Here is a 15,298-nt window from a genome sequence, read left to right as displayed (position 1 = left end):
AGAGAAAATGGAGGACAAGATAAGGAACTCAATTTTGAAACAGAGGAAATCGAAATTAACATGAAACAACTTGAGACACTTGGATTCTTTGAGAAGGAATTTAAGAGTTTGGTGTCAAGATCAAAGTAAGCAAAAAGAGGAGGGTTTTTATTTTTACTGTTTTATTTTTTCAAAGCTAAACACTTAACAATTTGTGTGGAAATTATCAACATTTATTGATTCATATTTAGTCATACAATATTGTTAAGCTTGTTGGAACAATTATTCATGCACTATGTTTACAAAATGAATTTATGTGTTTTACAATAATATCTATGTTTTACAAAACCATATCTTCTAAGAATCATTTTTAGAATTAATAATTTCAACAATTGTTATGTTAATGGGATATGCCTTCATTGTGAAGTCCCTTGCACATTGGAGACAACAATATACAAATGGGCAATGTTTTGACAAGAGCAAAACATTTATTGAAAATGTTCACAGACTACAAATAAATGCGAAATTTGTGAGTCTGATGAATAAAATTTAAATTCAAAAAAATGTGTTAGCCATCTGTTGACTGTAGATGAGTTTCAATGTTAAACAAGTTTTACAATGGATGTGATGTCTATACAAATGTAAAATCAAATCATTGAATTAATAAGTGTTGATAAACAATGAGACGAAACAAAGAAAAAACTAAAAAGGGATGCATCAGCAAAAAAAATAAACGTGAAAAGAAAATGTGTATTATTTAAAAATGATGAATATTTAATTAAGAGATTGTTGTAAAAAGTGTTCAGAATAATTTCAACGTGTGATATTAATTTAAATATTTACTCGATAATATTTTTTTTTAAAAAAATAACAATTGAAGAACGCAATATGCCAAACAGCCACTAAGTTGGAGTACGACAAACACAACAAACGTGTTAACATTTAGGTAATTAAAATGAAATGTAGGATAACTTTGTATTAACTTTGTATTAAACTCGAATAATTGCATTATTATTATAGAATTCAAAAAAATGTGTATCTTTTTGACTAAACAAAAAAATGTGATATGAAATAAAGTGTAAGGATCTTTTACAAATTTTTACAGACGAAAAATGTGAATTTGGGCTGTAAATTGGTGAAAGTTTTAATTATACCTACAATAAGTTTGCTCAATGTAATAATGATCATACTTAAGTGATGATTTAAACATGAGATGTGCCAAAACAGACACTTTATTTGTGGTTAGATTAACATTTTGATGGTTGTGTTTATTTAGAAAATTGATTTTTTGTTTGGTGTTATTGTACAATGCTTTTTTTTATGACAATTTTAAGACTCATACTATTATCTTTTATATCATGAACTATAATAATATGATTATTATTTTAATTATAAGGAAAAGAAACTCAATAATCTGAATGTTGTTTTTTAAAATGGATATTGTTGTGATTCAATATGCAAATTGCTGTTTTACTAAATATTCCTTTTTAACCTCTAATATAATTGTTTTTTTGTTTTAGTTTATTTATTCAACTATGTTCAGAGTTTTGTAATATTTTTATTATAATTGACTTCAAAAAAATGTTTTGTAAAGTTATTACAACTTTTCATTGGTTTTAATTGTACAATGTTACAAAAAAATATTGTTTATATCAATGCAATAATTTAATAATTCATAAAAATTAATATTTTGAAATAATTGGTTAAAAATAATAACAATTCAAAATAAAATGACCTCTTTATTCTTTATTTAAACTAACGAGATAAAATCATAGCTAATTGTGACGTTGTTCATTGCTTTACTAATTGCTTTGAGTTGTGCCGACTTGGGTGTTATTGATATGTCATACTGCGAAGACAAAACAGTCAATCTTGATTTTAATGTAACAACAGTTACATACGAAAAGCCAGCCGAAAGAGATGTAACACATTATAGTATAAACTTTAATATACTTCAACCCCATGAAGACGTGACTCTTACTTGGCATGTCGAATACTATTGGGGAACTCTTTTTATTGCTTCATACAAATATGACGATCAATTAATTTGTGAGACAATTGAAGGTGGGTGTGAAACAACAGGACAAAAACACTATATAGCGTATGGTAAAATTACCGACCCTGTTACACTTCCTGGGTGGTATTTATTGGTTTTGGAAATGACAGATTATAAATATTTCCACAATTGTTTTCATGGATGGGTCTATCTCTACTAAATAAATTTATTTGTTATTTTATTACATACAAATTAGTTTATGCAAAACAAGAATCTCAAAAACGAAATTTTATAACATTAAACTGCACTAATTATGTTATTTTACCAATTCAAATCATTTAAAACGTTAAAATATAACCAAAAAACATTTGTTTACACTCAAATCTTTAAAAACACAACAAATCAAAAAATGGTTTATTTGAGACTTTCTAATTTGGAAGTAGCGAAAATCCATTTTCTCCAAGTTTCGCTGAACACAAAAATAGTAATACGGTGAAAGCTATAAAGCAGAAGAGTATAACCAATTCACATAACAATTCCCCATACATAGCAAATCCGGCTCCAAGTGCTGCAAGTGCATCTGTGTCTTGTCCAAGCCTACATTTATCACACCACGTGTATTTTCCGTCTTGATCCATCGGTTGTTGGCATTGGCACAATTTGTATTTTCCTTCGTCGTCTGTTTGAAAATCGATGCAACAGTTGTGCTAATTGTTATTTAATGTTGTTATTATAATACATTTAATAACATTTAAATTTTATAATATTATTGATATTTTATTATATTGTTACACAAACAAAAACAAATATCGTTCTATTTAAACACATTCCGGATCTTTTCCTAATATAATTATATAATTACTGTACTAATTAATAGTATAGTAAATATAATATATATTATATTTATAAACATCATATAATTTCAAAGTAAATCACATTAAATAGAAAATATAACAAACTTCTTTTTCAAAGGCTCTTTCATCCTCAATAATATAATCGGGATATTTCTTACAAGAAAGGCATATGAGAAGAATAACAGTCAGTACAAATACCATCGATGAAAGACCAGTAAAAACGAGTCCAGTCACTTTCCTCCCACCATTGACAAACAATTTAATGACAAAAGCGACGACAACTAAACCCATTACAACACATGTAGTTGTTAACGTTATTAAATATCGTGCAAATCCAATGTTTTCATTTCGTCTGATACTATATGTTGCTTTGCAAAAGGAAAAGTATCCTGCGTCGAGAAAATAACCGGTACCTGCTACAAACTTAATTTGAGTATTTTCTTTTTTATTTATAATTTTTATAGTATATATAACTTTTAATTGTTTAAATATTAATTGTTAGTCTTGATTTACTGAAAATTTGTTTTTGTAGTAAACAATTGAAAAAAATTGAAATGGCGTGTTTTGTGTACTTTCCTTAAGTTTATTTCAAATGAACTAATAATCGATTTTCATGTTTCATCGAAGTTATTTAAATTTTTAAAATATGTAAACAACTCAAAAGTAATATTTAAATAGTAAATAAAACTATGATATATGGGTTTTTAATTGGAAATGTATAAAATATACAATAAACAATGTATTTGGTATTTTATCAAAAGAGTTAAATGTGCATTATAATAAGAAGAACAAGAACAAACGAATGATACTACAGCTAAAATTATAAAAATGCAAATGATGATGTATTTGCAAAACTGATTCATTTGAAAATAAAGTAAAGAGTTTGGTTTATATAGAATTTTTAAAACAACGATAATTAAAAACAATAAAAATGTATTTTTCATTCTTTTTACTTATTCTTTTTATATTCATAAAAAAATCAAATTTATAGAATAAAAACTATTATAAAATAATACTGGATTGTTATAAATAATAACAGGCAATCATTGAGTGGCTTTCATGTTTTTTGTTCTTGTCAATGTCTGTTTGTGTATTAAAAAATAAAACAATAATATTTTACACAAATTAAATTATTTATGAAAAAATGGACATTTGATATTTTAGTATCTGTTTTGAATTGTAAAATTTTAATTATTAATAACAGACATAAGATTTTGAATACTAATTTAATTGTTAAATATAATTTTCATTTGAATAACGATTGTTAATGACATTGTTATTTTTAAATATCAATTGTAACTTATATGTAATCGTTTTGAAATTTTATTGAAAAAAATAAAATACAAACAATTGTTATAAATTAAATTGTGTAACTTAGTTAATGTTAACAATTTTCATTCAACAACTTATTGTTGATAATTACATATAGACGAGATATTATATACAAATATTTTTTTTCTTAATTATCGTTTTATTGATTTTTATATTACAACACACAACGGTAAACACGTATAATTCGATAACACCCAAATTGTTATTATTAATTTAAATGGAAGCACCAATTAAATATTAATTTTCAATAATTTTATTACAACAGTAATTGTATTTAGTTTTACTATATATTGTTCAATTGTGTTTTGAATAATTGCCTAAAATAAAAAGTAGAAATATTTTGTGTGTAAACATGTAACATCAAACAAGAACTTTAAAAAAAATAACACCAAAGTAAAAAAACATATAATAATTTACAACAATTTTGGGTTCCGACTTGTGGCCCACACATACATGCACATAAGATATAAAAATCAATTTCCAATAATCTAAGGGTTAATAATTTTACTTAATCTATAATTTTTTATATCAGGTTTAAAAATAAAAAAGAAGTAATTTATAGTCAACTTTAAGTATTAATTGTTATTAAAATATTATTTAAAATTCCATCAATTCATGATATTATTATAATTTTATGGTATTAATAAATATGTGATGCTTATTATTATAAAAAAGTAGTCTTTTAAATGTTAAGTTTTACAGTATGCAATATTTGTTGTTTTAAATCGTTTGCCAAATACATATAAAAGTATTTTATTGGATTTTTCAAATATTAAAAAAATAAAAATTTCACGATTTTATATTATTGTGTCAAATAGTAACATTTAAATGATAAAAAGTATAAATTTAACTTGTCATCGAAAACCGACTTTTATCTATTTGATTTAAATACCCAACAAAATAAATATAAATGATTTTTGTTTTATATTTATTGATTATTATAACAACAAATTTAAATTAAAAGAAATAACAACTATTGTTATTTTAATAACTAATTTTAAGTAAATTAAATACTTTCAATTGACACTTTAATACCTCAAGTGTGAATTAATATATAAACAATTTGGATGATTTACTACTCAACAATTTTAATCGTTTTTCTTTTATAAACGCAATTTTCAATCAAAAATATTTTTCAAAATCATTGAAAACTTATAAATATAAGACTGAAATATATCAAGTTACTAGTTTTTTTGATAGTTTAATAATAAGAATTAATAAATAAAAAAAAGAACTATAAAATCGAAAATTTATGTCTTCATCCACTCACAAAGCAACTCCAGAAGAATGCCAAGAACAATATGAAAAACTTTGTGCAAGTCTAGATGCCTTAGAAAAAAACTTGGATGCTATCGAGCAACTTAGTGCTACGGAAATGCAGCTCAAAAAAGACCAAAAAAATATACCAGCTGAAACAAATGTCGTTCGTAAACAAATCAACATCGAAACTATTGTTGAAAAAAAAGAGAAGTCGTGTTTCATTTCCAATACATATGTCATCATATCATTAGTCGTTTTATTTTTAGTCTTTGTCACTTACAAATTTGGTCCTGAGGAAGAAATCAAAAATTGAGTGTTAGTTACTTATTAGTTAAGTACTAGAATTTAATTTAAAAATAAAAGAAAAAATCCGACTGGATAAGAAAAGAAAATAATTATAATAAAAAACTATTTTATCTTAATAAACTATTTCATCGTTTAGTTTAAATTAATTTCATTTACTATTTTTCCTTATTTAACCAGACTTTTTTATCAAAACAGATTTTTTCCTCCAACTCAACTTTTTTTAAAAAATTTTTGGTGTTGTTTTTTTGAATTCATTAAAAATAAAGATGTATGGTACAGTAAAATTTCCCAAGAGCGGGAGAGTTTGGTAGTCTCTGTTATCTCGAGAACAGGCATTTTTAGCCAATCAAACATTAATTGGCACTCTATAGAGAACTCTATTTTCAGTTTTAGTCCAAAAAATCCCACTCTTGAAAGGTTTTATGGTATATAAAAAAAACTTTTTTAAAATCATTTCAATGAACTCTTTAATAGTATAATTGATTTATTTCATATAAAATAGCATCTATTTCTTAAAAAACAGACGAAAAATTGATAGTCAGATGTTAATATTAAAGAAAGTAGAAAACGTCGAGTAAAAGTATCTTAACATAACAATATACCATTGCTTATTCTAAACACTTGATTTAGAACTCGTTTATTTGCATAGTTAACTATTAAATGATCATTAATAATTAATAATTAATATTAATTCTTAATTACTGTATGTAAGTCGAACTTAAAATCTTTTTTACTCCCATCATTCAGTTCCAAATACGAAAATTCCTCGACACCAATAGCAACGGCTACAAGATTGAAATCGATCTTTATGACTTCTTCAATCTTTCCATTGATAGTGAAAAACAGGACATTTGCACCTTCTTTGTTCAGATACACCCCACACCCCACGCAATTGATTTTGCCTATCTCAGCTCCAAAAGAGAGGTGTTTCTTCTCAAGGATGTCATTTGGTAAAAAGGGCGAACGAATGCATCCGTCGTCCGAGTGTATTCCAATCGACTTCCCCCGCCATCCCACGTGACAATTATCGACGTCTGAGTACTCATTTTGGTCGACTATACCAACGGAAATGAGACTTAACCCGACACTTAACTCAAAGTATCGAACTAAGCGACTTTCAATGACTTCTTTGCCATTGAAATGATATCTGAACGGTTCTGTCGATTTCACATCATAAAAATTGCGAGAGAAAAGCAATGATATCTCTTCGTACATCCGCTGCGTCTCGTCTATGTAAAATTTGTGCTTTTTGATGTGGAGGTAAGGCGTTAAAACCATCAATTTCCGCATTTGAAACACTTTGGATAATGCCAGGGTTTCGTTCAGTACAATTTCGACGTTATCAAAATTTTTGTTTTTTTCGATTTTGTCAATTTTCGTTGGTACTTTAAAAATGCTTTCCTTCTCAAGAAAAAGTCGTTCTTCTGCGTTTTCGTAAAATTCAACTTTCTCGATTTCCTCTGCGTAAAATTTGATTTTGTCGATTTTCTGGTCCAAAAATTTGATATCTGAAGACGCAAAAATGTTGATCTTTCCATGTTGTGTGACAGTGTTTTTGACAAATACTTGCGTGGAAAGAATTATTGTAAATTTTTCGACTTTGTCGTCACAGAATTCAGAACCGATCAGCACATTTCCTGAGAAGAGCACATACATCTCTCTGAGAGCTTTAAAGGCGCTATTTTGTCTGAAGTCGATATTCATTCCCCTGTTAATTATCAAAGTTTCGAGGTGCCAAAAAGTGTCACAGAAATAGAAATTCTGTGTGTTATAAATTTCAAGGAAGATGACATTTTGTATATTAGCAGAGAAACTAATTGCCACTGCATCGTTGAGGGAAAAAGAATTTTGTAATGAAAAATGTGTGACAATAGATGAGACATCCCACTTTTGGTATGTTTGATACACTTCACTTTGTATAACCTTCTCACAGTACATCTTCTCTAAAATTGTATTGGCATCACTTGAATTGACTTCGCCGTTGATTATGAATTTTCCACTGTCGACAAACAAGTTCTCATGACAAAAATTTGATGTTTCTTTCGAGTAACATCGCGAGTAAAATACAAAGTCTTTGAATTGAGAAAAGCGTTGGTACATTAGTGGAGAAGAAACAGTGGAGAACACTATATATATAGTCGTGTTCCCACTGTTAAAGAAACATTTTTGAATGCGCTCCAACTTATTATAAGTGACTTCGTCGAGTCGAAGAAGGTATTTTTGAGAAGACTGAATCACTATTTTATTAGGAAGTTTGATGTACTTTTCTTGACCATATTCAGTGTAGATTTCTATGAATTTTGTTATACACTCTATGTCTCCCTCTAAGTGTTGTAAGTGAGTCAAATATTTCGCGTTTTCTAATATTAAAGAATTTATATCGGCGTCATTCTCATCATTGTCTATAAATCTCAAAGAAGTGATTTTAGGAAGAATTTTCTGGAGGGTTTCCTTCGTTAAAGTACCGTTTAAAAAGTCTGTAATAAACGATGGGAAACGGATGTAAGTAATGTTGTCCATAAAGCTTGAAATAGAGACATTTCTTGAGCCAAAGTTGATGGTGTCTGGTGTAAAGTGCTTTGTAAACCAAACGTAACTGATCGTGTTTATAAATACAGGAGAGACTTTGAGGGCTTTAATAGTGTCTTCGCATGTTTTGTTTACACATATAAACCGCTGTAATTGTTCTTTAGTGTCAAAATAGAACACAACTTTCAGAAGGTAAATTAATTCAAGTTTACTTGACATGTAATTTATAGTTTCTTTTTACTATTTCTTCAATTGTTAATAATTGTATTAGTTATAATAACTTAATATATTATAATATATAATACATGTTTTTGGTATTTATTAATTCTTATAATTATATTTCAACTTAAAACATGTTGATTGAATTGAAATATTTGACAATAATTTTAAATAAAAATATCTATTATATATGGTTGTTATGAAATTATTATTATTTTATTATATCTAATACAATTAACTAATTAATTATACCAAATAAATTAAAAATTGTTATTATGTTTTATATAATTTAAACTATAATTGATAATTTTTAAAAGTTTAAATTATAGTCGGGTGATAAAGGGGGTTAATTTGGGACAGAAGTAGTTAATTTGAGTAAAAAACTATAAAATATATTTTTTAACTATAAAAGTATTAGAAGGGTTTTTTCAATTAACTACTTTGAAAATAATAAAAGAAAACCATAACTTTCTATTTTTGATATTATTCAATCTTTGAAAACAATGGAAGAAGAAGAGAAAGGAACCCTTGATGAAACAACTACAGGCAATCAACATAAAAAAGCAATTCAAATACAAGAAACCAGTTTAAAAACTGTATTTCAATATATATTCATGATGTATATGGTTAAAATGCCAGAGTTTAATGAATTAACTACAATGTCAATTTTTTAAAGTGTCAGGGAATCACTGAAAAATCATTATTTGTTGAAATCTTTCAATCTTTCGTTGTTGAACCATTCCCATTGAGAAAGGAAAAGAGAACGACCATTTTAACATTAAAACAATTGGAGTTGAAGAAGAGTAGAAAAGAAATGAAACAAAGGAAAAATTCTTTAACAAAACAAGTTTCAGACAAACCATAAAAAGTGCTGCGTTTTAGACTTCCACATTTTTCTAAGTGGACAAATTGAGGTGTTTTTGTTTATTTTTGAAATAGAAATTTATAATTATTCAATTTATAATCATTTAAAATATAAAACGATAATTTATATTATTATTTTAATTTTATGTTTATTTTGACCTTTAAATAGATTTTTTAAAAATTATAGTTTCCAAATTATATTTATCAAAATTAACTACCTTTGTCCCTTTTTAATGCTATTTATCCCCGACTATAATACAATTTATTATTTTAATTAGATTATAATAAGAGACTTAATGCTATTTTTAATCATAATTTGATATAAAATACAGTAAAACCTCGATTATTTCCAAACCCCAACAATTTAAAAATTTGATTGTTTGTTTTAAGTATTTTGGAAAAATGCAATGTAATCTTAAGTTGGTGAATTTAACAACAAAGTTAAAATCAATCCAACTTTAAATATTCGATGTTTTCGTTTTTAAAACAGACTAGAAAAAACAAACTTTAAAAAACAATTTCAATGAAAAGAAAAGGCTCAAAAGGCAAAAGGCTTTCGGATTTATCCAAAAAGATAAAATGCTAATTCAAGAAAATAGAAGTGAATTAACCGGAGTTAACCTTCAAGAATGAACACAACTAACTTTTAACCCCGATAAAGTCCCAAACACAAGTTATTCCTATAAAATGAAAGAAAGTGAAGATAAAGAAAAACATAATTTTCGTCTTTGCCAACAAATTAATTGGAGACAATGGAATCATTAAATAATTTACTTGAAGACAATATACTAATAAAAAAGATACTATAAAATGCATGTTTCAAAGTAATTTACAAAATTTTCTGAAAATACCGATAAATAAAACCAACAATACTGATTTAGATTTACAACTTATTAAAACAATGGAAAACTTTAGAAATATTAATGGATGGTTATTAAACTTTAAAAAAGAAACTGACTTTGTTTAAGACAATCATTTCAAAATTGGTGGATTTGGAAAATTGTAAAGATTATATTCAAGCTATTCAAACGCTTGTTGATTATAATGGTGTTAAGTTTGGTATTGATTTTGTTTATAATGGAGACGATACCACATTAGAAATCAAGATCTGGGAAAAACTTCTTTTACAAAACAAAAAGTATAAGTATCAAAAATGATAAAACTAGATTTTCTATTTTATTGGCAACGAATATAACTGGAACTGTTAAATTGCCACCTTTTATAATTGGACGCTCCGAAACACCACAACATTATAACACATAATTGCAGCAACATTATAATATAGTTTACAAAACAATGAAAACGCATGGATGACAACCTCTTTGTTTGTGGTTTTTTTGAGAACTTGGAATAATAAGATTCATTCCGAAACTTAAGATAAACAAATCTGATTGATAGTTGATAACTGCAGTTCGCACAATTTGTGTATCAACAAAGGTTTACCAACACAATCTGTTATGCAACTTGAACATATATTTGTTTTATTTTTACCACCAAACGTGACATCAATTTATCAACCACTGGATCAGGGAATCATTTGCACATTCAAAAGATATTATTGCAAACATCTGCGTGATTTAGTGGACAAATACAACAAACTTGAAATTGAAGGTAAGAAAAATGAGTAGACTTTGAAAGGAATTATCAAAATGGTAATAGTTGATAGTTTCCTTTTTTAAAGTGTATGGAAAGATATGTTTTTTGCGACAATTTTTAATTGTTGGATCAAAAGCAAATTGTTTGTACCAAATTTTGGTGATAATCCGAATTTGATTGATATGCCTGTAACAAGACAAGAAATTATCATTCAGCCAATAGTTGCAGATGATTGTGAACAAGTGCTTCAAAACTTTGTTGATTATTTAAAAGATAAAGGTGTTATTAAAAAAATAATTGATTATGAAAAGTTCATTGAATTGGATAATGAAAAAATAACATTTAGAGAAAGTGTAAATATAACAACAAGAGAATTGTCGAATATTTGTGAACTTACACAAATAGTTTATTTTTTGCAATCAATTGAACAATCGCCAAAAACCGCATATTTGATTTCAAAAATTGTAGGATTTTCAATGATATGACAGATTTTAATTAAATGTGGTTTTTACATAAATTAGTTTGTTGCCGAAAATGTTTAAAATTACAAATTTTTAATCCAATATTACAACTCATGACAAAACTCTAATTTTTCAATTTGGATAGTATTGTTTGTAAGCTAAAATCTGGCATATTGGAAAACCCCATTTTTGTCCTAAAAAGCAAAACACAATTCACTAAAAAGTTCAGTAATAAAAAAATGTAATTGTCATTTCGAAAAATAATCACATATCACAATAGGAATCAATAATTGCAAATAATACAGGATCGGTTATCTCAACATTGAGTGTAAATTTATCGTCGTTTTCTAGTGTCATTTCAAGAGTACAACAAAAAGCAACTTTCAACGTGTGAAAGTGATAATTGGTACAGTTTTGTTCTGAAACAACAGAAAGTGTATTTTGTATCAATTCTATGAATACTACACCATCAATTTTATCAAAAAGTGGATTTGTTGTTTTTGTATTAATATGTACACGTTCTCTTTCATGTCTAGTTTCCAAGTTTCTCGGTTCAATTTCCAAGTTCCTTGCATCATAAACATCTCCAATTGCTGCAGCACGATATCTGTTTATTGTCTCATGTTTTTAAAGCAAAAACGTATTTTTAGTAAAAGATTGTAAAATAAAAGAAAAAAAACGAATGCGGGTTTCCTAAATTCATTTGTGCCGGATTTAAGCATTCAAACTATATTGAGATTTTTAAAATAATAAAAATGGAAATAATCGAGGTTTTACTGTATTTTTTTCTAATTTCTATGTATATATTATCAATATTTCCAAACAAATAAAAAAAAATAAGGATTTGATCTAAATAAAGTTGAAATATTTACTTTTATATATTCGAAACGATATTTTTGATCTTTTTCGAAAATAACAAAAATGAGAATACCATATATCAATTTCGATGAACAACTGTTTTCTTTTCAAAACATTTATCTCCAATTAATGTCAAATGAATTGGCAAATTTATATTTAGTAAACTTTTACACATGTTGAAACACTCATTTCCAATAGACGTTACAGTATTGGAAATTACCACAGAACTTAGTCTTCCACAAAATTGGAAACACTGGTCTTCAATAGAAACAACAGTAAAAGGTATCACCAACGTTTTTAAAGCAAAGCATTGCTTGAAACAACACTTGGGAAGTGTTGTTATACCCGGTTGTATAACCAATTTGCTTAAACTTCCACATCCATTAAAACACCCTTCACCAATAGAAGACACCGAAGATGGTATTGTGATTTCTACCAAATACCCACAACCACTAAAACACCAACTTTCGAGACAAGTTATGTTGTGAGGAATTTGAATACCTTTTAAATCTAAACATTCATGAAAGCAATACGTTCCAATCGTTTGTACATCATTGGGTATTTTATATCCTAAAAGCTCTCTATCATATTGTGTATATGTCACTCCGTGAAATTTGATGTTACGGTCTGTGTTTTGGAAATAAGTTAAATAATTAACGGAATACCAAATGATCACTTTATAAAACTTTTTCGTCGCTAATTCTGGGTCGTAATAACCCAATTCTTCGTATAGAATACTTCCAAATTCTTCATCTTCGTTAGACCACAAATGAAGAGTTTCGATGTTTGGGAAATATTCAATTGTAACTAATGAAAGAGGAATTGGGTTATAATGAAACTTCGCCATATTACCTCTGAATTTTTTACATACAAGTTCTAAATTAATGAAGTCATCTATCGTTGAAAAATATTGCGAAACTATCATTATGTGGTACCCATCGAGTTGTATCATTTTTATTAAGAAGATTATAACTTTATATAAATATGATATTTTAATTCCAATAATAACAGTTATAATCTAAATAAGAAACTTATAATTTTAAAAATATTTGATTTACCAATAAAAGTGTTAAGTACAAAAATATAAATACTTACTACCGAATTTCATTAATAAATTTAATTTAAATTAAATAATTTGTACAAAGTTTATTTGATAAAAGTAGTTCTTAATATTTCAAAACGAAAAACTTTTATATTAAAATATGAAATTATAATCTTTATAACATTTACAATATTATTATTATTATTACAAATAACTTACACTAGAAACATTGAAGTTGGTGTATGTAAATAAATTATATATATATTTATAAATTAAATAAATTTAAATTAAAATTAATTCAATAAATAATGTATTTTAAATTGGTATTTTTATTTATCAGTGTCAAAAAATGTAGTTATATTAAAAACACAAAGCAGTAAAATTAAAATAATCCAGGCTATACGATTTTACATTTTTTGCTGTTTTGTTTTTCGATATCAAGCGTTTCAACTTCAACTGTTGGGTTTTGGCCAAATGCTATTTTATCTAAAATTGTCTGATAAACTAAACTTACAAGAGCATCAACGTTTCTTCCCGTTTCAACATACAAACAACCTTTTTTAGTTGCCAATTCTTCTGCTTTAAGTTTATCAACAGTATTATTGTCGACATTATCAGTTCTTGATCCGCATATTATATAACTTACATGGTGGTCTTGATTGTGATTAACGATATCATTTTTTACTTTGTCAATGAACGTGTCCAACATATTGAAAGTATCAGGGTACATCTTAGAGTAAAAGAAAACAATGATATCTGCATTTCTATTAATGAAATTATTGATACGTGTTAATGAAAACTATTTAAAAACTATTTTGATACTATTTTATTATAATTGTATTAAAATTTTAAAACTGGTGTTTTATTTATAATAACAAACACATAATATATTTTGGTCAAGTTAATAAACCGTTCGTTTCCAGCTTCTTGTAATTTTTTAAAGAATAAAAGTAATGATAACAAACAAGTATCCCAAATTTGGGTTTTGACAAATTCCCTGTCTAAGTACAGCGTTTGAGCCTTTAAGTTACTTTTTATTTTTTTTATTTTATTGAATAGAATATAACAAACACTAAAATTAGCACTCAATGTGGCGGTTGTATTATAATTTATTGGCCCGACCATCCCACTGAATGCAACAGTTTTACACGACATCACCCCTCCTAAAAAAACAATTTTAAATTCTTTGGGTTCCATGTATTAATTTTAGTTTAATAAATTTTTTAGATTTAAATAGTCTCATATATAAATATATTCAAGTTTATATTTTAAACAAAATATTATACTAAATAATAATATGATATTATATTATTTTATATTTATTCTAATATTATTCTAATAATACATATAAATAAACACAATATAAATTACAAATGATATTCAAATATCATTTATTAATGACGAAATTTTATTTAATAAAGTTTGTTTAAAAATGTTGTTTGTTTTAGAAATGTTGTCTATTTGACAAAAATTACACAAAAGAAGTTTAAAAAAATCGAGAATAAGGAAAAATGCCGAAGACAAGGTAAATATTATGAAATAATGTTTTTAAAGTGTTTCGAACCGTTTCCCATAATATTCCAGTCTTTAATTTTAAAACATTGCATTTGATAATGTTTTATAATTTAATAAAAATATAGAACTGTTTTAAACGAGTAAATATATTTACAATTTTCTATTTTCTATTGCATTGTTAAAACATAAATAGTAAATACGGTCTGTCTTTAAACATTATCTGATCCCTTTTGGATAATAATAATTGGAATATTTCGGGAAGCCATCACAAAAATCCATCCTAATTGTTTCAGGTTTTTTCACATTTTACTTAATGCCCGATGTTTAGACCAAATTAAAGCAATTTTATGTCTACTTGATAAAGTTTGAGACTAAATAACGTTAAAAAACCGACTTTATAAGACTAGAAAGAGTAGTTTCTTTGAATATTGTTTTAATAAAATAAAATGGGTTAACAGAAATTTATATTAAAAATATAACTAAAAAT

General features: G+C 26.2%; 3 protein-coding genes across 3 annotated transcripts; all 3 read right to left on the bottom strand.

Annotated features, from left to right (window-relative positions):
• Positions 1–2,403: 2,403 nt before the first annotated feature.
• On the bottom strand, positions 2,404–3,120 carry EIN_209070 (hypothetical protein; the record flags this gene model as incomplete). Its single annotated transcript, XM_004261231.1, has 2 exons — positions 2,404–2,682; positions 2,935–3,120. The coding sequence occupies 2 exons, from the start codon at positions 3,118–3,120 to the stop codon at positions 2,404–2,406; spliced, it is 465 nt and encodes a 154-aa protein (XP_004261279.1).
• A 3,294-nt stretch (positions 3,121–6,414) lies between these two features.
• Positions 6,415–8,475, bottom strand: EIN_209060 (hypothetical protein; the record flags this gene model as incomplete). The annotated part of the gene is made up of 1 exon (XM_004261230.1): positions 6,415–8,475. The coding sequence occupies one exon, from the start codon at positions 8,473–8,475 to the stop codon at positions 6,415–6,417; it is 2,061 nt and encodes a 686-aa protein (XP_004261278.1).
• A 3,662-nt stretch (positions 8,476–12,137) lies between these two features.
• Positions 12,138–13,206, bottom strand: EIN_209050 (hypothetical protein; the record flags this gene model as incomplete). Its single annotated transcript, XM_004261229.1, has 3 exons — positions 12,138–12,191; positions 12,221–12,297; positions 12,369–13,206. 3 exons carry the CDS (start codon positions 13,204–13,206, stop codon positions 12,138–12,140), a joined length of 969 nt encoding a protein of 322 aa, XP_004261277.1.
• Positions 13,207–15,298: the final 2,092 nt, after the last annotated feature.

This window comes from Entamoeba invadens (assembly GCF_000330505.1).
Source record: "Entamoeba invadens IP1 unplaced genomic scaffold scaff_1105074724937, whole genome shotgun sequence".
Taxonomy (NCBI): Eukaryota; Evosea; order Mastigamoebida; family Endamoebidae; genus Entamoeba; species Entamoeba invadens.
This window is presented reverse-complemented; position numbering and strand designations above follow the sequence as displayed.